At 35.2% G+C, this 25,389-nt stretch overlaps 1 protein-coding gene across 3 annotated transcripts in view; it reads right to left on the bottom strand.

The window, feature by feature from the left end:
* Nucleotides 1-25,389, bottom strand: part of SOX5 (SRY-box transcription factor 5) — an 866,928-nt gene that overhangs the window by 348,359 nt on the left and 493,180 nt on the right. For 2 of the 3 annotated variants that reach the window (XM_030321940.1, XM_030321939.1), the window contains one exon: nucleotides 5,152-5,383. In XM_030321940.1, coding sequence (XP_030177800.1) covers nucleotides 5,152-5,383 — 232 coding nt within the window. The remainder of the gene's footprint in view (nucleotides 1-5,151; nucleotides 5,384-25,389) is intronic. The other variant, XM_030321944.1, reaches the window with a different exon arrangement.

Genomic DNA, 25,389 nt, shown 5'->3' on the forward strand with positions numbered 1-25,389 from the left:
CAACTCAACAGGATTTTAAGAAGTCAAAAGAGAGTTTGGCTGAGATAAGAGTATACCTTCTGTGAAAAAAAACAAACAAAAAAAAAAAACAAAAAAGAGACAATTGACTATTCAGTGACCACAGGTGGTCAAGATTTTCATTTCACATCACATTTGACACTTCAACAACAATCTAACCAGCAGAAGTAGCAATGCAACCAGACAGAAAATGAGCACCAAAATGGTCCCTTAGCTGCCTCTGATGCTGCTACTTAATTTCTCTTCAGACTCCCTCTCTTCCCTTCTGGTGCTCATCTGTAATCACACTGACTGACATGAGGATATGTTTGTTCTCAACAGTTCTTTGCATCATGAAATAAATTCATCTGTATCAGAACTATTATTAAAAACCACCAGAAATTACAGTGATTCTTGCTTGTCTCTGAAGCTCTACAGTGACAGTCTCCAAACCCATGTTTAAAAAGGGGGGAAGGGGACAAGAAGATTTGATTCTCAGTAGAAGTAAAGCCCCGTACTGCCCTTCTGCTCATGTCAGACTATGACTCTCCAACCTTGACTTTCACCTTTTTGAAGATTACATGAAAATCAAAATTTGTCATTAATTGCTAATAAGAGCTTCAGAAAAGGAACCCACAAAATCTGTCTTTTACATACCTATGCAATATGTGTCTCAATATTACACTTATTGGAAATATGACAGTTTCTTAAATAAATATATGTACATAATCTGAAGACACTTCATCTACGATGTACTCTGAATAATGAGTAAACCATTCCAAGAATAGATGCACCCATAGTATCCACACCAATATAACTGTCTGTGAGCTGCTCTCATTTAGGCATTTAATCCATTTCTCCAAAACATTAAGGCAATAAACACAACTTCAGAAAGGAAGAATTATATCTTCATTTGACCCAATTCCAAATGCCTGCATACAATGGATATGAACAAACAACCCTAATTTCTCAAAATCTTTATATGGCAACAATTGTGAAGTGTACAGAACTTTTATTGCAGAAAATATTTTCCAACTTAAATGTTATACAGAGAATAGCTCTATGTAACTTCAAGCCAGCCTTACAGAGATTACTCATCAGTTTTACTTTGTCTCTAAACTATATTGGCAATATAAAATGTGGACCTCTCATGTTTTTTTTTAAATTTAAGAATAGAGTATGAATGTCACACATAAACAGGCAATGAAATCTGGAAACCTGTTTTTTTTTTTTCTCCTTAAATTGAACTCTTTGAAATAGAGACCGTGAAACATTGTCTCTGTTTTCAAAGATATTGAACAGAGAAAAGATAGAAAATGTATTTTCCTGGGGCACCTGGGTGGCTCAGTTGGTTAAGAATCTGACTCTAGATCAGTTCATGATCTTGCGGTTCATCACTTCGAGCCTCACATTGGGCTCTGTCCTGACAGCTCAGCACCTGGAGGCTGCTTTGGATTCTGTGTCTCCCTCTTTTTCTGCCCCTTCACCCTCATGCTCTGTCTTTCTCTGTCTCAAAAATAAACACTAATTTTTTTTTTTAATAAACTGTATTTTCCTACTTAAATAAAAGTTCCTGTTAAGTGAACATGACAATGGCCTACTACCCAGAAAAAGTATAATGCATTTGTGTTGAATAACAATTCTATAAATATATTCAATCATTTTGATAAACGAATAAAATATATAAATCAGCTTAACAGCTGAATATATCATGGCTATTATGACACACTTTCTGAAGCATTCTGAATATATTATGTTAGTATATTCTACTTTAGTTGTTAAATTTCTGGAAAATCAGCATATTCGCCATGAATAGTGCCTTAACAACTCTGCCCAAAACATATTCACTATTTAATCATCCATATGAACTCTGCCAGTAATTAGTAATCACACACTGAGTGTCTATTATGTGGTAAGTATCAGAAATATATTCATATATGTCATATATATGATTGGTATGACTGTGCCTTCAAGGAGAAATACAGTATACAGACAGGCAAACGTACAAACACATAAATTATAATGTAGGCCATGAGAAAAGAATAAACAAATGTCACAGATAAAAGAATAATTCAGCAAGCATTCTGCTTGGGAAGTCTGTGAAAGCATCTCAAAAAGAAGCAATTTTTGAACTCAGTCTTGTGAGAGAAACATAGTTCATCAGGAAGGTAAAATCTGAAAAGAGAATGTCTTTCAGGTACAAAGAATAAAGCTGTGTCATTCGAGGTCACCTGGTATGTTTCTGAACCTGTATGAAAAACTTGGCATGACAAGAATACCGGGTCCATGGCCAGATGTGACAGAAGAGAATACCAAAGCCATAGTTTGGTGCTACTCTATACAGAATTTTATGCTAAGCCAAAGGGTTTTAGACTAAATCCTGTCAGAAACAAGGACACACATTAGTTTCCAAAGTGGGATAAATAATCCAACTCATTTCTCAGGGAAACACGTCCAGTGAATATTGAAAGAAAAACCAGAGAGAAGCTAAAACTCTGAGATCATATGACAGACTTTTCCACAGACTTGTCTACTCAAGAGATGAAAAGCTGATGGAATCAAGAAACATTTGAGGCAGGAACAAATTTACAAACTAGTTAGACGTAAAGTAAAAGAATCAGTGTTCATGTCACTAAAACTAAGTTAAACCACTTGTATCCGGAGATCAGCTTGTGAATCTGATGAAACCTATGATCTTACTCACATGTATGCATAATACAGAATTGTCCACTCATTTTCAAGAGATCCCATAGGCCCTGGCTAAGAACTGCTACTCTAGATGAAGTAGTTTGGGGAAAAGAGTTGTGTTTTATTTAAATCTATTTCCATAGTGCCCAACAACAACAACAACAAACTTGGTACAAAGTAGGCGATTCATAGTTTGTATCCAGTTGAACTGAATTCTCCATTAAAAACTGAATGGTTTCCTTTTCACTAACATCCTGCATCACAGCATCCCCTCATGCCAACTTCAGAATGTAACTTAATATACGTTTCTTATATCCATCCTTGCATAAACTTAAAATAATCTCCCCTTTATCTTTGTGATGTTCTTCTGGTTGTAACTATTTATATCCACTCCTTCAAATTTGTGTGTTTATGTTTAGAGTAATATCACAACGCAAAAAACCAAGAAGCACTCCTTGAGAGAACGCAATGGTCAAAATATTGAGAGAGGAAAGCTATTAGCAGAGATGCAATGCCAAATACAGGGTATGATCTCCTTACCCTGTTGAACTGTGTACTACCATTTTCTCCTTTCCTTTTCCTAATTTAACCTTTTTGAGAGGAGACCAAAAAGTTGTATCATTGCACATAACTAATACGAACTCACAGTAGAGAAAGAAGGTAGGGATATGGATAGTATGATTTAGCTTGCCAAATAAGAGATAATCAGATAACAAAATATGCATGTGCTCTTGTGAGGAGCTTGTAATGTTTATAAGCATGGACTCCAAAGCCAGAATGTCTGGGTAAACAACCCTGGTTCTCCTGCATATCAACAGTGATCTAATCAAGTTATTTAACCCCTATGTGCCTCGGTTTCCTCATTTGTAAAATGAGACCAAAAATAACACCCACTGTATTACTGTGAAGGTCAAATGAGTTAATATGATAATGTGATTAAAATACCACATCTATATAAGTGTTATATAGTGTTAGCGGAAATACTATCCTTGAGGGGAAAATCTTGGCACATAGTCACATACCCAGTGCAATTCTGACCTGTAAGGCTTAAAATGTTGAAAGAGGTATTTAAATCTGATGTGAGTATCAAAGAACAGCATCCATTTCACAGTTATTAGGAGATATCTGATTCTTCTTGTTGATTTAATTCTATATATGGTAATTTAGTAACATAAATAAGTAGGCGTATTTCAGTTCCAAGCACATTTGTGATATATAATAATTTTCTAGAGAAAGCAAAAAAAAAAAGATTTCACAGAATCAACCTTGTCTTTATAAGTATGAGAATGTCTGAGGAAACATAATTTTGTTGGTGTAATCTGGTTCATATTAATGGCCCCACCATCCTTGAAGTAGAAGAGGAGAAGGTCACAAAACCCATCTACCCAAGCAGTCATGTTGAAAACGTGAGGGTGGTTTTATTGGCAGCTAAGTGCCCTGCTACCTTACCAATATGCTGATTGTGTATTTAAGTTCCTAAAAAGGACCTAAAAGCCTTACGTGTGTGTGTGTATATGTGTGTGTGTGTGTGTGTGTGTGTGTGTATGTGTGCACATGCTTATATGTTTCAGCCAAAGATGCTAAGCCACTTTTCTTCCCTCTCGTCCATGAAACCACAGTTTCCTAATCTTCCGCAATGAGCCAGACCCCAGGACAAGGGGCCAGATAAGTTATCCTGAGTTGCAAATTCAGGAATAGGATGCACCAGGGAATTACCGAATTATCAAAACAGCGTGAGTGAGACTGAGTTAGAAATTATTGCAGTTGCATTAAAAAACTGTAGTTTCTATAAAATATATTCTTCTATAATATTCCCAGTACCATAAGGAATACTGGAATCCAATCTGGGCAAAGCAAAGAATTGAAAAACATTGATTTATCATGGTGGAGATGTTCAAAATATGTTGTAACTCTATCCAGAAAAACCTTTTTTTATTATTTATTTTTTGAGAGACGGAGAGAGACAGAGCATGAGTGGAGGAGGGGCAGAGAGGGAGTCACATAATCCAAAGCAGGTTCCAGGCTCTGAGCTGTCAGCACAGAGCTGGATGCGGGGCTCGAACTCACGAACCGTGAGATCATGACCTGAGCCGAAGTCAGGCGCTTAACTCACTGAGTCACCCAGGCACCCCCAGAAAAACCTTTAATAGAAATACTGTGACATCTCACTTTCATGCTAACTTTAAATGTGCTATTTTAACATTATTCTTATATGTATGTTTTTTTCTTCTAATTAACTTGTAAGTGTCTCAACAGCAAAATTCTTGAAAAACAGGGGAAAAAAGCATCTTCTACTTCCTACTGGAATCTATTTACTTATAAAGAATTCTAAGAGGTTAGGAATGAATCTTGTGTATGGCTGTTAAGTAGATGATAATTCTAAAGCAAAAGACTGAAGCCAAACTTATCAGAGGAGCAAACTGGTCAAAAAGTGAGTGTAGGCACAAGAGACCATGAGCAACCTACCATTGTATTGTGCTGAGAGGTGGGGGTCCTATGGCCACAAGTCTCTTGCGTCAGCAGAGAAACTGGCTGAAATTCCTCAGAGTGAGGCTTGTTGGGAAAACTCACATGCAAGGGAAGGTGAAAGGCTGGGAGCCCGTCACTCTCCTCTTCTTCCACTTTCTGTCTGCTTGTCACCATGGCTACCTCTCCATCTGCTTCCCCATACGGAGAGGCTGGTCGCTTGGAAGACATCCTGGAAGGAACAAAAGAGGAGAAAATAATGAAACCTCCACATAAATCCTTAATGCCGTCATTGTGTGGTTAGGGGCCATTGTAACAGAAATGCCTTTTTGTGCTGGCAGAGAGCAGGAAACCATCCAAATACCACTGCAAAGCGCACACAATCAGAAACAATGGCCAAGCAGGTAGCAACAGAACAGTGCTTGTTTGTTGTGAGAATAATACACTAATATAGCACTCTCTTGTATTCTGGCTTCTTAAACAAGAGAATTCACCTAAGAACACTGCATAAGGAAAGACCATTCCATTTTAAAGGGAAAAAAAAAAAAAAGCAAAACATACCCATCTAGTTTTACACTTTGATAGACCTCATTGAAGACAGAACATCTATGAATAACAAATACTGTCGGCAGCTAAAAGAGGGAAAAGAACTAAAATTTCTTTCATCAAAAAATAAACAAAATAAGTGAATGGTGGCCATTATAACAAATTTGCATTTTATTAAAAGTAAGATTATTATGACATGTAGAAATAAATATTAGTTATAAGCAAACCTCAGACTTCATGACAAAAAGTTTGATATTTGCTTAAAGCTTATTAAGAATTGAATAAATTTTACAATTGCCGTTAATCTTGAAACATTTGAGGATTTTTCTTCCCTCGCCTCCCCATTTATTTCTAATATCACATATGCAAATGGTAAAAAAAAAGTGAAAATATAAAAATATTTCAATTTTCATTTCCACAATGCTATCAAAGATTTAGAGGTGGACTCTAGACTTATTTGCTCTTTAGAATACCTAAGTAAGAGAGGGAAATCAAATAAAGATGTTTGGTTTTGATGAGCTAATGCCTATAAGAAAATTCACTTAGACAATTAAAAATTAAACACTTTTTTTTTGTAGTTGAGTCTAAGAACACTATTAGAGCTTAAAATATGTGGCAATTATTCTTAAGCAGATAGTTCCCTTTCTTTTCACTACAAGAGTTATATAGAAGTAGTATAGAGTTAAAATTTCTAATTAAAGAAAAGAACTCTTGTATTTACAACTTGATCTGACCTTGAGAAGGTTGTTATTTTGCTTGACAAAGAGTGTTACCTAATCATCCATTCTTATTCTAGACCAGGCAGGAAAGTCTCAGCTGCCACACTGCTTCTTTCATATATAACCCTGATTTTTAAATTTAAAATTTACTACAAGAAAGATGCTCCTAATCATTGCTGAATAATACTATTCTTAGTGTTAAAAGTTTCAAAGGAATAGAGTATTCGAGTACTGCAGATACTCTACTAAGAATAATAGCACAGTTTAAAAAAAAAAAGTCCCTGGAATCAGACAAACATGAATTAAAATAATGATTCTACTACTTGCTAGCTGTGAGACTTACCTTGAATCTATATCAATTTACTCATCTTTAACCCTTGAATCTATCTCAATTTACTCATCTTTAAAATGAGATGTAAATATTTTCTGGTAATGCTTTTTGAGACTAAACTGTGTAGTGTATGCAAAATGACTTGTAGAGCATTCAGCATTAAGTAGACACTCAATAAACCATGGATACTATTTACTTTAAAACTTTAGGGGCGCCTGGGTGGCTCAGTAAGTGAATCATCTGACTTCGGCTCAGGTCATGATCTCATAGTTCGTGGGTTCAAGCCCTGTATTGGGCTCTGTACTGACAGCTCAGAGCCTGAAGCTTGCTTCAGATTCTGTGTCTCCCTCTTCTCTGTTCCTCCCCTGCTCACACTCAGTCTTTCCCGACCTCTCAAAAAGAAATAAACGTTAAAAAAAACTTAAAAAAATTATAGCTACAGTGTAACCTATACCTCCTCTCCTCAAAAAACCAAAAACCCAACACCAAATCTCTCCAAGATGAAGAAAGCACCTTGCTTTCCAAGAGGTAAAGCAGGAAATCAATTAGAAATATGAAATCTCCTCATAGAGAAATGCTCCCTGGCCAATCATACCTAGCAACAAACTGATCAAACGTATTTGCAATCGTAAAGAAGAAATACTAATAGCAGAAGTCTTGATCAGCTGAATAACAGAGAGAAAGGAAGAAATGGCGGCTACCAAGTAAGCACTATCTAGAGGAGAAGTAGACTGGGCCATCACATTACAGGTGTCTTTAGCTATTTCTAATCTCATTACTATACTTTACTCCACATATACTCTACGTGTGGAGGGAGGAAGCAATGGTCTAGAGGTGGAATGGTCCTAGTCTCATTGGCAACACCACGTCTATCACCAACTTGAAATACTAAAGTATATGTAATAACTCTAAACACTAGAGATACTAACTTCCACTGTTCTGCTTCTATGCTCTCCAAGCAAACTTCCAATTGCCGCGTAGAGAATGAGCTGACAAGAAGAGATTTAAAATACTTAAGGTCTTTGTGAAGCGATTTATCAGAGTAAATCAATAAAAGGACTTTTAATTATTTCTTGTTTTACACATAGTTTGACTCTAAGGGGACCCTGCATTTATTATACAAGCCATAGTATTTATGGTCTGTGTAGCCATTATCACTGTTGGTGAAATTAATAAATTGGTATTCTGGTGTCTACCTCAGTCATGTGTACAATAAGTCTCTTAACTGTCCAAAAACTCCAGGCTGTTGGCAAAAGCTAGTCTCCGGGTTATTAAAGTAGAAAGCTAGATCAGCTGGCCTTTCCTAAGTTAATACAATTCTATGACCTTCAGAAGGCATGACTTTTTTGCTGATCTCTACTTTCTGTATAGCATTATTAATGATTATGAAAATTGAAAGTCCAAAAGTAGACATAAGGTAAATATGGTAAATAGTTAAGACACTGCTACTCTTCTCAAAACATCTTGTCATTTCAGTATCTAAATTATCTTTATGTACCACTGGATAAACAGTCTCTCTTTCTATATATATCATTCTACGGAGCAAAAGCGTAAGGTCTCAAACACTAAACACGAAGGAGTCGTGATGCCAGAAGGCAAATGATTCTAAACAATTATATATTTTATGCTTATTTCAATTCCATTTTCAGACACTTACAGAATGTTCTTAATGTGCTCAAGATGAGAATCTTTTCATATAGTTCAGGTAAAAGATTTCTTAAAGATTAAAAAAAATATGGTGACAAAAATGCCATAGTTCAAAAATAGGCTATTAAGTCAGAAAAAAAGCAAATACTTAAATTATAGAGAGAGCGATCGATCTGCCTACATTCATGTTTTGCCTGACTCATAGTACTTCTAAAAATGTTGATCACAAATCACCAATAGTGTTAGATTCTTAAAGTTTTGTTCATCTACCAAACAGTTTCATTCTGGAGAGAAGAAAGTCTCGTTAATTAAAAAAAAAAAAAAGTACTTTCAATGTTATGTTATTGTTTATTCTGGTCTCCACTTTATTTCTGATTTTCTTTGTTAGGGATTTCCTTCCTCCACTAAATTTCATCTAAGTTTCTTCTTTTTCTAGTTCCTTGTGGTGTAATTTTGTTTATTGGAAACGTTTTCTTAACACAAGCATTTATGGCATAAATTTCACTCTAACATCTGCTTTTGCTGCATCTATAGGTTTTTGAATATTGCATTTTCCTTTTCTTTGGTTGTGAGACATAGTCTGATTAGCTGTTAAAAAAATGTCTTACTTATTGTAAAATTATCTACCGTTGGAATTGTTAAGCTTTCTGTCAATGTTTACTTCATGTATGTTGAACTTGTGTTTTACCCATGCATATTAACAATGATTATATCTTCTTGATAAAAAGCAAATAATAAAGGAAGATACATAATAAGAAAAGAAGTCATGTCACTTTCCACGCATTGGTTATCTGGGATATGTAGGGCTCCAATTCGTATGACTGCTTATGTGGCATGACTGTGTTACACATAAGTGTTGCAGCGCATGGACATTTTGGAACCATCTGAAGAGCTAGGCTGAAGCATGTTCTTATGTATTGATCCTGAGATGACTTTTGTCATTCCTGTGGTAGGTGCTAGACTTGCCAATGAATAAAATGCAGACTTCAAAGAAAACGACATGAGACAGACAAATATAATCCAGTGTGAAACTAACCCATGGAGGTAATAATGATATAATAGAATCTTTAACTTGGTTTTGTGTACAGACAAGAAAATCTTTTTTAAAAGAACTGGTGTCTAATTCTAGGGCAAAAGGGGATCCTCAAATCAACACCATTTACTGATTGCTTACTATGTGCAAGACACTTATCTAACGGGAATTAAAATGTGTAATTTAAGGTCTCTGCTTTAAAAGGTTTATTCATTGGTTGAGAAGATTTGGAGAAATAATAATGAAAGACAGTTCAGGTTAAGGGCCAAATGATACTACATCTAAATACCTGAGGGTTTCACGAGGCCCAGAGGATCCTGGAATACTTAGAGGAATGGTTGACCAACCGAGTTTTGGGGGGAAAAGAAGGTCAAATGGGAAGTCTGGGATAAACAGCGTGGGAATTTCATGTACGAAGTAATGATACAAGCAAAGATGCAGGGATACTTTCAGAAAGTACAGTGTAAATTTAAGTCTCAAGATTACTGGGGAAAAAAGGACATTGAGGAATATGGACTAAATCCTGTCTTTAGACTAGAACATTCCTGGAGTTGCTGAGTTACATGCATGGAATAGATAGAAAACAGCTTCCCTTCTAAAGGGCAACTTGCTTTCACATGAAGTCACTTTTCCTTTATTTGTCTTTGTAACACAATCTGCACAATCAGGCCACTCTAGTCCATATGTGAAAGTGATTTTAAAACTACTGGAGTCCTTTACTATTGGCTAAAGGCTCTCTGGGTGCACTGTAATCACTCTGTAAGTAGGATGTCCCCAACAGTACTCAAACATGCACAGCAAACTTAAGGATAGGGAACAGGGTACGAGATTGCAACATAAACTAAACCATTGGTTCTCAACGTTGGCTGCAAACTAGTATTAAATACTGCTGCCTGAGTCCCACCGCCAGGCATTCTAATGTTATTGGTTCTGGTGTGGAGGTGGAGTATCCGAATTTTTTAAATTTGGTGATTCTAATACACAGTCAAGGTTGCAAGCCATTTGCACTAGTCAGATTAAAGCTCCTCACTCAAGATTTCCAAACTGTAATTCCTGAAGCCTGTGAATACGTTACCTTACAATACAAAAGATACTTTGCATATGTGATTAAGTTAAGGTGATTGACATGAGATTATTTTGGCTATTCTGGGTGGGCCCAAAGTAATCATAAAAGTCCCTACAAAGAGGAGAGGGAGGAGAATCAAAGTCAGAGAGAGTGACTGGAAGATACTCTCTAGCCGGCTTTGAAAATGGATGAATTGGGGCTGTGAGCCAAGGAATAAAAGTGGCCTCTAGAGGCTAGAAAAAGTGATAAAAGATTCTCTCCTAAAACCTCTAGAAGGAATGAGCCCTGTGACTGGAAGACTTGTGGCCTCCAAAACTGTTAAGTGTACAGATTTGTATTGTTTAAACTACGAACCTTGTGCTTACTTGTTACAACAGCAATGGGAAACTAATACACAATGTACACATTATTTCTTTCCCAGCTGGTATTTCCTCAATCTGAAATCTTCTTAACCCAGACAGATATACACTTGCCTGTTCTCTGACTCCATTTAGAGCCAACATCATTTTCCAGCCACGCCTTCCCTGGTTGCTCCTCCTGAGCCAGCACCTCCTCATTCTATTTAGCACCTTGCCCCTCATATATGTTTATTTATTATCTGTCTGTCCCGCCATAAGTCCCAAGAGGGAAGACTTTCTTTTTGTTCAGAGGTTCATACCCAGGACTTAGAATCCTTTCTGAAGATAGCAGTTTTTCAAGAAATATCTGTTACCTGAAAGCTACCATCTAAAACCGACAACTCTCTTACTATTCTCTAACTATGAATAATTGTAAGATCTAGTCCTACAAGACAAGCATGCTTAGAAAATATCTTCATATTGTCATAGAAAAAGGAAATCCAGTTAAGGGATAACAGTATCCTTTTAAATAATGTCTGTGTAAAGGAATTGGCAAACTTAGTTGAATTAGGTTATTAAAATACTTGTGAAAAAAATCTTAGTCATTTTTTAAATGTCTATGTAAACTATAAACATGACGTAATTTTATGAAAGAATGCTACATGGTTAATTATCACCAGACCTATTACTGAGGGATCACCTATTTACTGCTTTAGAATATGTTCCTTAATTCAACTCTAAAAAATGACAGCACAAACCAAGTGAAAGGAATTTGTATATGGAACAAACATAAGATGGAAGGCTTAGAATAGGAAATGCTTTCCTTCCATAACAGTTTTCCTTTAAAGTTTTTCTTTCTCTAAATATTTTAACCTTTGATTAATTCAGACATAAAATCCTAAGAAGCAGTGCCTTCTACTGGTTATTCTTTAGGAATGATGATAGTATTTACTGTAAGGTTTGTAGTTAGGTATAAAAACTTGCTAAATAAATAAATAAATAATATCTATAAAGAACAAACTCAAATTCCTGCTCTTCTACAAAGCCTTCCCTTCCACCACGGTTGAAGTGACTTCACCCCACCTCAAACAACATCATTAATTCTCATTATTAGTCTCCATGAAAAACTGAACATCAGTATAACCTATGACATTCATTCAATAGTTTATTTTTCTTTTCTTCTTAGTACATGCAGTATCTGAAAGTAGAACACAAACACGGGAAATGCAAGAATATCATTTTTTTTTAATTTCTTGGAATCCCCATGACATGTAGCCTGTCTTCCACTTAATTAGATTTCAGTAAGTATAGTTCTACTTTTAACCATTTCACCTGATTTTCCCAAGATTAAGGCTAAAGCTATGACTATATGATAAAGGTCTTTCCAAATTGTGCCATGTTTTTTTTCTCCCCCAAATAGTCTAATCCTCTATGTTGAATAAGATACAGATTAATTATATGGCAATACAATTTCTAGCACACAGTGTATTTTCCTATGAATAAATAAATGAATTGCATGAGTGTCTATTTTGTGCCAGGCAATTTATCTTTATGTTATGGAGGAAACAGGCAACTTAGATATGAAGACCCTTCTGGGTTACTGCTAAGGAAGTACAGTTTAGATGGAAATAGAAGCTATATACCCACTCATCCATTTATTCATTAATGGAAAAACATTTATTGAAAGACTACCGTGTGCTTGCAGATAACAATGTAATTAAGAAATCAATAAATAATATTTTAAGGTAAATGACTTTTTATAAATGTGAGTACTATGGGAGACAGATAATAGCAAGATGATGTCTCACTAAAATAATCAGAGAATGCTTCCTACAAATTACAAGAATTCAACAGGGTAATGAAGGATGGGTCCGATGTCAATAGAGAAGACGAGAAGCTTCCAGACAAGATAAATGACATTAGCCAATTAAAAAAAAATTTATAGAATGATAGATATGGCATGGTTTGGCGAATAGTTTAGTTTAAGCAGAAATTTCTAGGAGCACTAAATGCAGATAAGGATGAAAGGCAGGGACTAAATGACAATGATTCTGATTAAATCCTATCTCTTTTAAATGGCTAAAGCAAAATTTGAAAGTGAAACTGAAGGCAGAAGGGGGCTGGTGATGGTTTGTGTTCCCCAGAGTAAGACAATCGAAACACTATTTTAGAAAGAAAAATCCTCAGACATTAGTAACTGATAGAAGATTGAGGGTGGGAACCAGAAAGGGAGAACAAGTGAGAGAGATAATTCAAACATAAAGAGATTGCTGGATTGTATAATTGAGAGAAAAACACTGCTAGTAAGAAATACATAAAAACTAGAAAGAAAGGCCAGTTTGGAAGAAAATATGACATCCAGTTTTAGAAATAAATCTTTGTTGATTGCAAGATTTTAAAAAGGAAACAGCAGGTACCAGAAAATGGAGAACTTCTGTGGAAGTAACTGAGGTAGCGTGGTCTTTGAAACACCAGTAGAGAGTTAACAATAATTGTAATTATTTCTGATTGCCTTCTTCCACAATGCTCCAAGTCAGTTTATTTATTGTTCTTGTTTTATAAAATAGGAAACAGAGTCACAAATTAGATATCTTTTCTTGCACTATTTGGTCTCCGCACAACAATAGGCAGCACCTCAAGCACAGAACTTTCTCTCCAAGGGAAAAACTGGAAAAAAAATAGAGCGAGGGGAAGGAAACCTTGCAGTCCATCCTACTAAGGGGGATCAGTGTATAAAAAGGATTAGCAAAAAAGAGAAGTCAAAGTGATAAGCAAAGCAGCATAATTATTCTTTAAAACAATTCTACCAAGCCAAACATTTGTTAGATGAACTTCTAAAATTCTGGACCATGACATTTATTTAACTTACAACGTCCGTTAATTGCTCTCCTAAATAACTGTTTTCACTACTTACTCTCTCGCGTTACATTTCAAGCACAGCAGAATGCAGTTTTAAAATGACAGAAAATATTTGAAGGATGCATCTTAAGGGAACAATGAATATGGGACATTAAAAAACAAAATAAAAACTGACAATCCTTCATATCCACAGATTATACTGCTTTTCTAGAAGTTACGGACCTCGGGGCGCCTGGGTGGCGCAGTCGGTTAAGCGTCCGACTTCAGCCAGGTCACGATCTCGCGGTCCGTGAGTTCAAGCCCCGCGTCAGGCTCTGGGCTGATGGCTCAGAGCCTGGAGCCTGTTTCCGATTCTGTGTCTCCCTCTCTCTCTGCCCCTCCCCCGTTCATGCTCTGTCTCTCTCTGTCCCAAAAAAAATAAATAAACGTTGAAAAAAAAAATTAAAAAAAAAAAAAAGTTATGGACCTCAAGTTTTTCTAGTAGTAAGACTATTTGTACAAGACATTTACATTTACTTGTCTGGTCTCTTCTGTAATTAAGGTTGTTGTGAGAAAGCTAATCAAGATTAGGAATTAAACTCTACTGTTTACCAAAGGTATTTTCACAATAGAATATTACTTATCTAATAAGGGAAACCAACATAGACATTTAGCATGTCTAGGCACATTTTGATCCAAATGAGTGAAACAACCAATACTTCCTGCGTGACTTATAAACACAGAATAACAAAAAAATTAGCATATCATTTAAAAGAAATAATAGTTTCATTATTCTTATCTATGAATTTCAATTCTTATTATTCATATTTCATGGTTCAGCCTTTCTGCTTCCCTCTTACATGTTTTGAACATCTTCATTTTCCTACTAAGAGTCAGCTTTGTGTTTACTTTGTGAACATTCCATGTCAATTTTATAAACAAGTCTGTCATATATAATATTCAGAAGCCTTTTAAGTTGCGGAAACCTTATTTGTGGTAAACATGCAGACTTTCCAACTTGTATAATATTTTTTTTCTTTTATCCATAAATCCTCCTTGCCATCAGCTTCTGATACAGAACATGCCAATCTCTATACTTCTCTACACTTTGCTTCCCGCATACAAAGACCTCATTCATTATATTGTTATTTACAAGCATGAACAAGTTCATCAGGTCCTGGCATAAACTATAAATGGAAGTAGAAACACAGATTTCATAGAAATATAAAAATGGACAACACCAAGTAATAAATAAGACTAGACTCCCTTGTCACTCTCAGTACACATTTCATCACTAGAGTAGAAACTTATTTCTACTAGTATTTATAAACAAAACTTACCTTACCATTGAAATCTAAAAACAAAAGTAATTTTTGAACTACAGCTACATAACAATAAATTCATTATTCTCTTCTGAAATATAATTTGAATTTGCAGAAAAATGTTAATACATATTATAAAAGTTTAAATTGTACTTAAACTGCTAAATAAAAATGTTATAGTCACCAAGAAACTTCAAAGGGACCTTTACCAAGGCTGTTGCCTGTGTTTACCTTGTCATATGTTTAGTTTCTGAGATGTTCTCTGCATTGACATCAAGGAGTTCACTGTACCATCCCTTCTTTCTGGTAAGAATGGCACTGCTTTTAACTTCTTTACCACCTTTGTGCCCTTCTCTTCACTGGCATGTCTGCCCTTACCAAAGAGCATTCCCAGCCTTGCCCCCCCTGCCCCCGCCAAAGAGTTAGACATGGAGGGAAGTATAAGAACAAGGAAAAATGAGGAGGTACAGGGTTCTTTGCAAAAGGGGTGGTGACAAAAGCAAAAATATCAGAAGTCAAAGAGAGAGAAGACTGAGAAATAGAATTTAATTCTTTTTAATACCTGAAAGAAATGAGTGCCTCTTTAGGAGTTGGACAAAGGATATTTCAAAAGTGCTTGAATTAATGTGCCTAAAGTAAGCAATACAATTCAGTTTAAAAGTCGCATTTGTTTTTGTTTTCTAAACAAGAGAGAGAAAGAACCAAAGGTAAGCATTTGGAAGCAGTTTATGATAGCAAAACTCCATCCTACAATGATTCAGAATTCAAAATTCGATTCTCTCTCCACTTCCTTTTCTTACTATTTCACTGATAATTACAAATCACTAAAAATTTCACTCCAAAATTAGACCATGTATTATTGGATGAAGACTCTCAGAAAATTTTCTAAATAAAAAGATTGCTTTATTATGAGTAACATAATAGTTGGGTTCTAGAGCCAAAATTTATCTAAACAAATGATCTGCCAGTTAAAACTTCTCATCTTTATGTTTTATTGTGTTATTTTAAAATTAATCCACACTTGCTAAGTGCCTAAAACAATAGTATTCGTGATAAATGAAAAGGTACAAAGCATATTAAATTTAATTAAACCCTATTGTAACCATTCCATAATGTTCTAATGCTTAGAAAAGTTCATGCTAAGTCTGACAAGATTGAAGGTAAACTGATCACAAGAACATTTGATTCCTAAATACAAAGTCACTTTCATAAAGAGAAGAGCGAGCAAACGTTTTTACAGAATTCTACATTTTTTTGAAAAAATTACTGAAACTTTTCTCATGATTTACAACACAAGAATATAGCAAGAAGTACTTCCCACTTAAAAATAAATCCTGACTTCCTGACTTCTTCAATAATTATTATAATTTTATTTCCTTGTCTCAAAAATAGGTGCACCTAAATTTGAGTTATTAAACATTTGATCGCAGAATCTTTTCAATTGTCAAAAACACTAACTTTCAACTAAATCTACCTGAAGAAAACATAAAACAAATGATTAAGACCTTTAAGTGTTGAAGAGAAATTTCTTTTAAGTTGTAGGTAAAATGACCAATTACATGAGTTGTGCAGAAGACAATACAAAACTGTAAACAGCAATTTGCTGTGAATTACATAATCCATGTATTGGTATACATTTGCCATTAATCAGAAACAAACAGAAAAAGAACAATTAACCTTCATTCATCTACAAGTTAAAAGTGTCAAAGTCCTTTCGTTCTGATTATTTATAAATTACTTTGAATAATCTAACATTAAGATTTGTGGTTCTAAAACTTGTTATTACAGTTAGAAAGGATATACTTTTTGAGGAAATAAAAAGCTTTTTCCATTGGAGTATGGGTTTTGCCTTTCTGACAGCTCCAAGTCCACAGGATGTGGAAGGATGATTTAAATTTTACATCAAAACTGTGACTGCACTAGACTTTTTCCCCCTTCTCAAGGGAGGCATTGTTCTTGCCTTTCCATAACCAGGCGTGACAGTGCCAGACTGGAGTCATACGGCTGGTCTCTGAGTCAGCGTGAAAGTGCTCACCTCCTGAGTTTCCCCAGATGCTCGGCTCCTTGTGAGTCTGAAAGCTGAGCACTGAGTAGCCACATACTCCATTCCTGGGACAGATAGAGGACTGAAGGGAAAATGATCTAGTGATTAGCAAAACCATCTCTTCCAGTATGTGCTGTAAAACTCTTTTACTAAGAATTTAGTAAGAGGTAACAATAAAAAAAAAAACACCGTGTATTTAATATCAGTACCACTCTTCTGAACCAAAAGTTGGGACAAATTGTTAACTAGTAGTTGTGTGCTTCTGAGATAAAGAAATAAAGGAAGTCTAAAAAATCAGAAGCTTTTAGAATTTTCTGAGACACATGGTTGCCACATGTATAAATTTCAGGTTATAGACAACTGGATAGAATAGTGAAAGAATACTATATGAAATGCCTATCTATTCTCTAGATCTCTAAAAAGATACCTTTAAAAATTGTCTGTAGAATCCCTGGAAAGGAACAATCCTTTCTGTTATCACAATAATTGGTAATGAAACAGGGATTAATTGTTTCTATTGTTCTGTCCTCGAATGAACCTTTCAGGAAAGTTTGAGAGGTGTCTGTATATATTTTTTTTAATTTTTTAAAACTTTATTTAACTTTGAGAGATACAATGGGGGGGGGGAACATTAAGAGAGAGACACAGAATCAAAGCAGGCTCTAGGCTCTGAGCTGTCAGCACAGAGCCCAACACCGGGCTTGAACATACAAACTGTGAGATCATGACCTGAAACAAAGTGGGCCGCTCAACTGACTGAGCCACCCAGGCACCCTGAGAGGTATCTGTATCTTGTGTATATGTGTGAGCAAGTGTGTGGGGAGGGTTGGGGGTGGGGAGAGAAACAAAGAGACAGGGAGGGAGAGAGAGAGAGAGAGAGAGAGAGAGAGAGAGAGAGAGAGAGAGAGAGATTGAGAGAGAGAAAGGCAGAGACAGAGAAAGAAAAAGAGGTGTGGGAGAAGAAGACTTTACTGTCTAATGATATGTTAATGGAAATTAATTATTTTTTCCTGGACTTCTCTATTAAGGATCTGACAGTACCATCTTAAGCATAAGCATATGCTAACAAGTTTCATTTGCTATATAATTCAAAAGGACTGGTGGAGGTTTTACGTATTTTTGAAGAAAAAAAATTACAAAAATAGAAGCAAACTCCTCCCAAGTTATTAGCCCATAAAAAGTAAAGGAAAAAAAAGCCAAAAGAAATATGATTCCTAAATATTACTACTACAGTGAGTAGGACTAATCTCTTAGTTATTGCTTTCCAAAATAATGCCGCTCAATTTTTTTCATGTTGTTCTCAGGAGGATATGAGTGTCTTTGCATGTTCACATATGCACATATGCACGTTTGTAATAGCCTATAATAATAGTTCACCATAAACACAGTGAAAGAAAATATATTTTCATTCTTGAACATCACTAGTCAGGTGAGGTGGATATGGACAAGCAAAACAAAACAAAACAGTTCTAAGAAAGAAAGAATATCTATTTAGGCTTAATGATATTAATCTCTCTGTAAAAATATCAGGTGAGGTGGATATGCAAAAATATAAAAACAAAGTAAAACAAAACAGTTTTAAGTAGAAAAAATATCTCTTAGGTTTAATGATATTAATCCCTCTGTAAAAATATCATATCACTTATTTTAATAAGTTGGTCATTTTGGCTCTCTCAGGAAACTCTCCCTATGGCAGAACTGCAAATAGGATATAAAATTTATTTTCCAAAATAATATCCTTAAGTTCTGATTTTGTTTTGAGCCTCCCTCTCTCCTATCTCCTTATCCGAGTTTCCTCTTAAAGTGCCCACCCCCACTCACACTCTCTCTCTCCCCTCTCACATTACTGGCTAAGTCTAAATAAATAGCAAATTGTTCCATAATCAAAAGTGACTTATTCTTAGCATGGTGTATGTCTTGAAATAAAATCTGTGGCATGTTTAATTTATTTAGGATCTAATAATGATGACAAAAATAATTAAGTAACCAATCTAGTTTTAATTTCTTTTGTTTTCAAAGGTCATTGTGAAATCAAGCAAGTTAAGCCTTCAAAAGCAAACCTCTAGAGAATGGTGTGCGTGTGTGTGTGTGTGTGTGTGTGTGTGTGTTTCCCCCAGCAGAAATGAGAAAGGAGGCTCACAGCTAAAAGGAATACTGAACATCAGCGTCAGATTTGTTAAGAATGACTGTCTAAGTAGTTCAATGAAGAAAAATATTATGACCCTTACCCTCTTTGGAATCCAGAAAAGTCTGACAAGGAAAAGTTTATACATTGCTAAATTGTGGCCAATTTAGGGGACTCTTTCTTTCCATGCCCCATACAGATTTGGTTACAGCTTGTTCCTACAACAGCTGTTGAAAAATGAATGAAGTAGAAAATATTTATGTTATATTCAAAATAGACAGCAAAGAACATATATACAGTGCAAAAATCTTTCCTAGGACAACAGCTTCTAGATGTGACAGACAGGCATGCTATGCAAAGACAGATTTTCTGAACCTCCTGACAAAATGCAGAATTTGCCATTATAATCATGAAAAGTCCAAAAGTAAGGGTGCGATGCCAAAGATGGTGAGCATCTATCAACCCAAACTCCAAAACAGCGGGATGCAGCTATGGTTGATGTTACAAGAATGCTGAACCTCTCTATTGGTTCCTTTCATGCCAAAGCCTCTTTGCTTGGATGAATATGAATTAAATCCATAAGCTTTCTTATTTTTCTAGCTTGACCTCTAAACTCATTTTACATCTTAACTGTTTATCTTCTTCCCCCCATTAATCTTTCTGGTTTTAGCACGTTCCTTGTTGTTTTTAGGGGGGAAAAAACTTTAAAAGCATGGCCCATACTGCCACTGTGGATGAGTTAGGAATGTTAACTCTTTTCTATAAATGGGTACAAACTATTAGTAGTAACCTAAAGGCTACCCATTTCTTGCCCCTGAAGTAAAAATTCAAAGGATATGGCACATGCCGCACAAAAGACAATCATCAAACTCTTATAAAAGTATGATAAGTATGAAGACATAAAATGATCCCACTACAAGGTTTACACTACATTTCACACAGGGCTAAGTGTGATGTCACTATCACATTTCCATTAAAAAATTTAAAGTATGTCATAGAGATAAACTTTTTTGAAGTAAATCATTTTTCCTCTTTATTTTCTCTTTTCAATCCGTTCCGTGGCTAAGGATATACAATGCAGCTGTTCTTAAAAATACTATGTCACTATCATAGAAATGTCTAATTTTAGATTGTAATTTTAGTCAGTAATACGAGTTCTTTCTTCTTCTGTTTATTAAAATATAGATGATAAGAAATTTCACTGATTAACACAATCCATTTACTTACATTACCATAAAATCTGTTAGGAGAAAAACCAAAAATTTTAAAGGTGTTCACTTTACAAATCCATAAAAGAAAAGAAAAACTAATCAAACGAAAACATCAACACTTTAAAGTTGGAATCTTGCACTTCAGTAGTGTTTACCATTTACCATTTTATACGCAGTCTGCCATATTTTCTGCTGTTCTGTAGTATTTCCCCTGAAGCTTAACAAAGGCCCAGCTGTATAAACCAGTTCTGTCAAAGAACATAGTTAAGGGATGGATAAAACAGGGAGGGGTGTCTAACTGGCTGACCACTGTCTGAGCTTATGAGGATAAAGGAGCCTTGGTGGAGAAAAGTAATCATCCATTGCTTTTTTTTTTTTTTTTAACCTCATTACCACATGCTAAAACATTTTTTTCCACTACCCAAACACCCTATTCCAATACCCTGTGACTTTGTGTTCCAAAGGGGACAAAATCCTCCCCAACATCCCCTTCCCTCCTCTTCTTGTTTTTGTTTGTTTTGTTTGTTGTTTATTATGCTGATTTTATGTTTATGAAGGCATGATCCTTTAAAGACTTCCTAAAATACTGGTTTCCTCTCCATTAAACCATCCACACACAGTCCCCTGAAAACATTTTAAATGGCTAAATAAACTTACTTGTTTTGGATTCCTTTTACCAAAATATTATCAACAGGTTTCCATTGCAAGATAGTTATTTCTGCTAAGGACTCTAGAAAATGACGTATCCCTTTAAAAGATAGTAAAGCATCTATAATTGAGGTGGAATGAGTGCTGAAACCCAGCATGCATCTTAACATTTTAAAGAATGTTTCCATAAAATACTTCAAAGAGAGTTGGCTACATGCACACTCAGAGTGTGTAGCAACATGAGATATGGTCCTGAAGTTTGAAGGAAAGTTTAGAGTGAGCTAATTAATCCTTTCAAAACCTAGCTCTCATGTGTCCAAGAACATCAAACTGTGGGGAAGATTTTCCAGAGATTTAAATATGCATTTCCTATTTTCAAGTTTGTCATTCTTACATACTTTGCTGACATTATTTATAAAGGACTGAAGCCAAATCTCACTCAAAGGGAGCTACCATAACTGCACTGGTTAAAGAGTCAGCGAAACACATTAAATGCCCAAGGAAATCCCTGGGCAAGTGCCACTAGAACTTATATGGAGAGAACATATCAACTCTAAAGTTCGTTCTATTTCAGGGTGTCCTTTGAGGTTGGGACAAATATTTGAATGTTATTAAATCCTCTATTTATCCAAAGGCTGCTGCAGCCGCACTGTAAGACTTCTTCATCCTGCCCTGTCAGTGACCTAGTGGGATTATCCTTTTTTTAGAAGGGGTAAAATATGATTCTTTCACCAATCTTCATACTTTCTATTCAATGTGAAATGTATACTTATAATACTAAATGCATTTTCTTTAGGGTAAACCATGAATTCCAGTTGCTTTAAGAATCTACCTCTTCCCATATTCATGGCTTGTACAGGTACCAGAGCAATAGTCATTCATACTCCACCTTGCTGCATGTGGTAGTCTAATTTCATAAATAACGGAGTCATTTGCTTCTAATAAATGTTTGGTTCTTACGAAACACTCTGAACTTATCAAAGTATATCAAACCAATACCTGCCTATGTTATATTCAACTTATCATACAGGAGAAATGGAATACAGGGGGAAAAATATCCCATGGCAAAAGGAAGCAATGTTTAAAAATTCACTTTTAGGGGCGCCTGGGTGGCACAGTCGGTTAAGCGTCCGACTTCAGCCAGGTCACGATCTCGCGGTCCGTGAGTTCGAGCCCCGCGTCGGGCTCTGGGCTGATGGCTCAGAGCCTGGAGCCTGTTTCCGATTCTGTGTCTCCCTCTCTCTCTGCCCCTCCCCCGTTCATGCTCTGTCTCTCTCTGTCCCAAAAATAAATAAATGTTGAAAATAAAAATTCACTTTTATACCATCATAAACTTCTTTCCATGCCTTTCTTTAAAGTACTTACTAAAATGTCTAGAAATAGTTGCAGATAATGTATCCAACTTTTATGAAACCCACCAAAACATTATCTCACAAAAGAAAATGAAGCCACTAAATGTAGTACCATTCTGTGATATCTTAAGAAAATTAATACTAATTAAAATAAGTATTATATATACACTAAATTTTCTCAAAGCACCTGGGTGGCTGAGTTGGTTAAGCATCTGACTTGATTTCAGCTCAGGTCGTGATCTCACCATTTGTCAGATGGAGCCCCACATGGGCTAACAGAGCGGGGCCTGCTTGGGATTCTCTCTCTCTCTCTCTCTCTCTCTCTCAAAATAAATAAATAAACTTAAAAAAACAAAACTTCTCAAATTCAATACACTTTCCAAAGAGAATATTTTAATTATACTATAACATATCCGCATGTATACAATTTTTTACATAAATCAGTAGCAGAATCTTAAATCTGCTGAAACGTGCTGTGTCTTATGCTTTTCTTGCACTTCTTTGCATTCTTATTATGTCAAACAACCATTAATAAAAAGTTTACAGTGATTCAAATATCTATAAAAATGCTTTTTAAGATAACACATATTTCCTGTTATTTAAATCTTCTTACAAAAAGCAATAAGAACAATAGTATTGTGGGAGACATCTAAAGATATTCTCTAGGACATATTTTTTTTTCACTTTGGTTTTAGAGAAGTATGAATGACTCTCACTACTTGTGCACTGATATGTGCGAGTCACTGTGCAAATGCTGTATTATTTCTCATTATCATAACTCTCTATTGGACTACAGACTAAAATGTAAGAGTTAAAATCATTAACTTCTGAGAAGGAAACATAAAGGTCAATCTTCATGACCTTGAGTTTGGCAATGGTTTCCCAGATTTGACAACAAAAGTAAAAATGACAAAAGGAAAAAGAAACTGATAAATTGAACTTCCTCAAAACTATAAACCTTTGTGCTGGACATGATACTATAAAGGAAAAAGCAACCTAAAAATAGGAGAAAATACTTGCAAATCATGTATTTGATGAGGGACTTGCTTCTAGAATATATAAAGACTTCTAATAACTCATGTATGTATATATTTACATATACATACATATTTACTAAGTTTATATATATTTAAAAATTATGGGATTACAATAAAAGACAATGATCCATGTTTTAAATAGGCAAGAGATCTGAATAGACATTTCTTTAAATAAGATTACAAATTGCCAATGAGCACCTAAGAAAATGTTCACTATCATTAGTCATTAGGGAAATGCAAACTAAAAACCACAGTATGATACCACCTTTCACCCACTAGGATGGCTAAAATAAACAAATGTCAGACAATGACAAGTATTGGAGAGAACGCGGAGACACTGGAACCATCACAGATTGCTGGGAGGAATGTAAAATACTGCTGTTGCTTTGGAAAACTTGGGAAGTTTATAAATAGTTAAAAATAAAGTTATCATATGACCCAGCAATTCTCCCTTCTATGTATACACCTGAGAGAAATGAAAACATATGTCCACAGAAAAACTTGTACACAAATGCGCGTAGCAGTATTATTCATAGCCAAGGCAGTGGAAGCCACCCAAACAGCTACCATTTGATGAATGGACAAACAACATTTGGCACCTCCATACATAAAAATATTATTTGGTAATTAAAAAATGAAGGTTGGTACATGTTACGACATGGGTGAACCTAAGAGGAAAAAGCCAGTCACAAATGACACACAATATATGATTCCATTGCTATGAAATGTCTATAATACGCAAATCTGTATATAAAGTAGGTCAGTGGTTGCTTAGGAAGGGGGTGTGGTAGAGATGGAAGAGAATGAGGAATGACTGCTAATGTACAAGATAGCTTTTAGAGTGACGAAAATATTCTGAAATTAGGATGTGGTGATACTTACACAACTCTGTGAATATACTAAAAATCATTCTATTATACACTAAATGGGCTTGGTATAATAATCTCAAAAAGTAATTTTTTAAAGCTACAAAGTAGACATTATTGCCTCCATTTTATCTATAGAAACAGGCTCAGAGCTGTTACATAATTTGATAGAAGTCTTACTGAACTAGAATTTGGAGCTAGATCTGACCCAAATATCACCACATTTTCATTATAGAACATCTTTTTTTATGAAGGAACTTAAATATATGCTTTAAAACTGATTTTTTTCTCTAAAAAGTTAGAAGTATATTTATCATTTCTGTTGCTTGTGTTTGGATACAAGCTTTTATAGAACATTGTGGTTAGACCCACATTAAGCACGAGTCCTTTTTTTTTTTTTTCTTCTCCTGACATTTTTTTCATTACTTTCTTTTAAACACCCTCTTTGTAACATTATCTTTTTGGAACTATGATAAGCAAATATTTAATGATTGTTCTAAATGAAAACACTGTACAAAATCAGAATTTATTCCTAAGGCACACAGGGCACATGATATCCTATTCTTCCATATGTTCTCAGTGGTGGGTTATCTATTTTTATGTTGATTCTTACCAATCTCTTCATTTAAATGTTTAGAAAAGATACGTGTTACCTTACTGTTATCATAGTTCAGTCTGGAGCAGTTTAACACAGTATAACAATCCTATGAACACAGGTGAAATTTTAGGAAGGTAACTTCACCCCCAGGTTATCTGAAGAAATTTCTAAGGATTCACAGCCTTTGTAAGTAATTTGTGGGATAATCTCCAAAATAATTACCACTAAGTGTTAGTATGTGTTTTTTTTCCATCTTCAGGGCTCAAGCTTAGTCCATGTCCTGTGAAATCAACTATTGTTGGTGCTAGCTGGATAATCAAGTCTTTAAAAAAATTGTAGGGGAAGCAGAATGGATAAGCTGACTGTATTTTAACATTTCCTTTTTCTTAATAGTTTGTTTACAAATGCATTCCCACTATTACAAAAGTAGAGCACGATGCTCAATTATTACTATTCCATGATATATTTTAAGATTTGTTCCACTTATGATAGTAGCTTGAATTGATTTAGGTCAATT

The sequence above is a fragment of the Lynx canadensis genome, chromosome B4 (genome assembly GCF_007474595.2).
Source record: "Lynx canadensis isolate LIC74 chromosome B4, mLynCan4.pri.v2, whole genome shotgun sequence".
NCBI lineage: Eukaryota > Metazoa > Chordata > Mammalia > Carnivora > Felidae > Lynx > Lynx canadensis.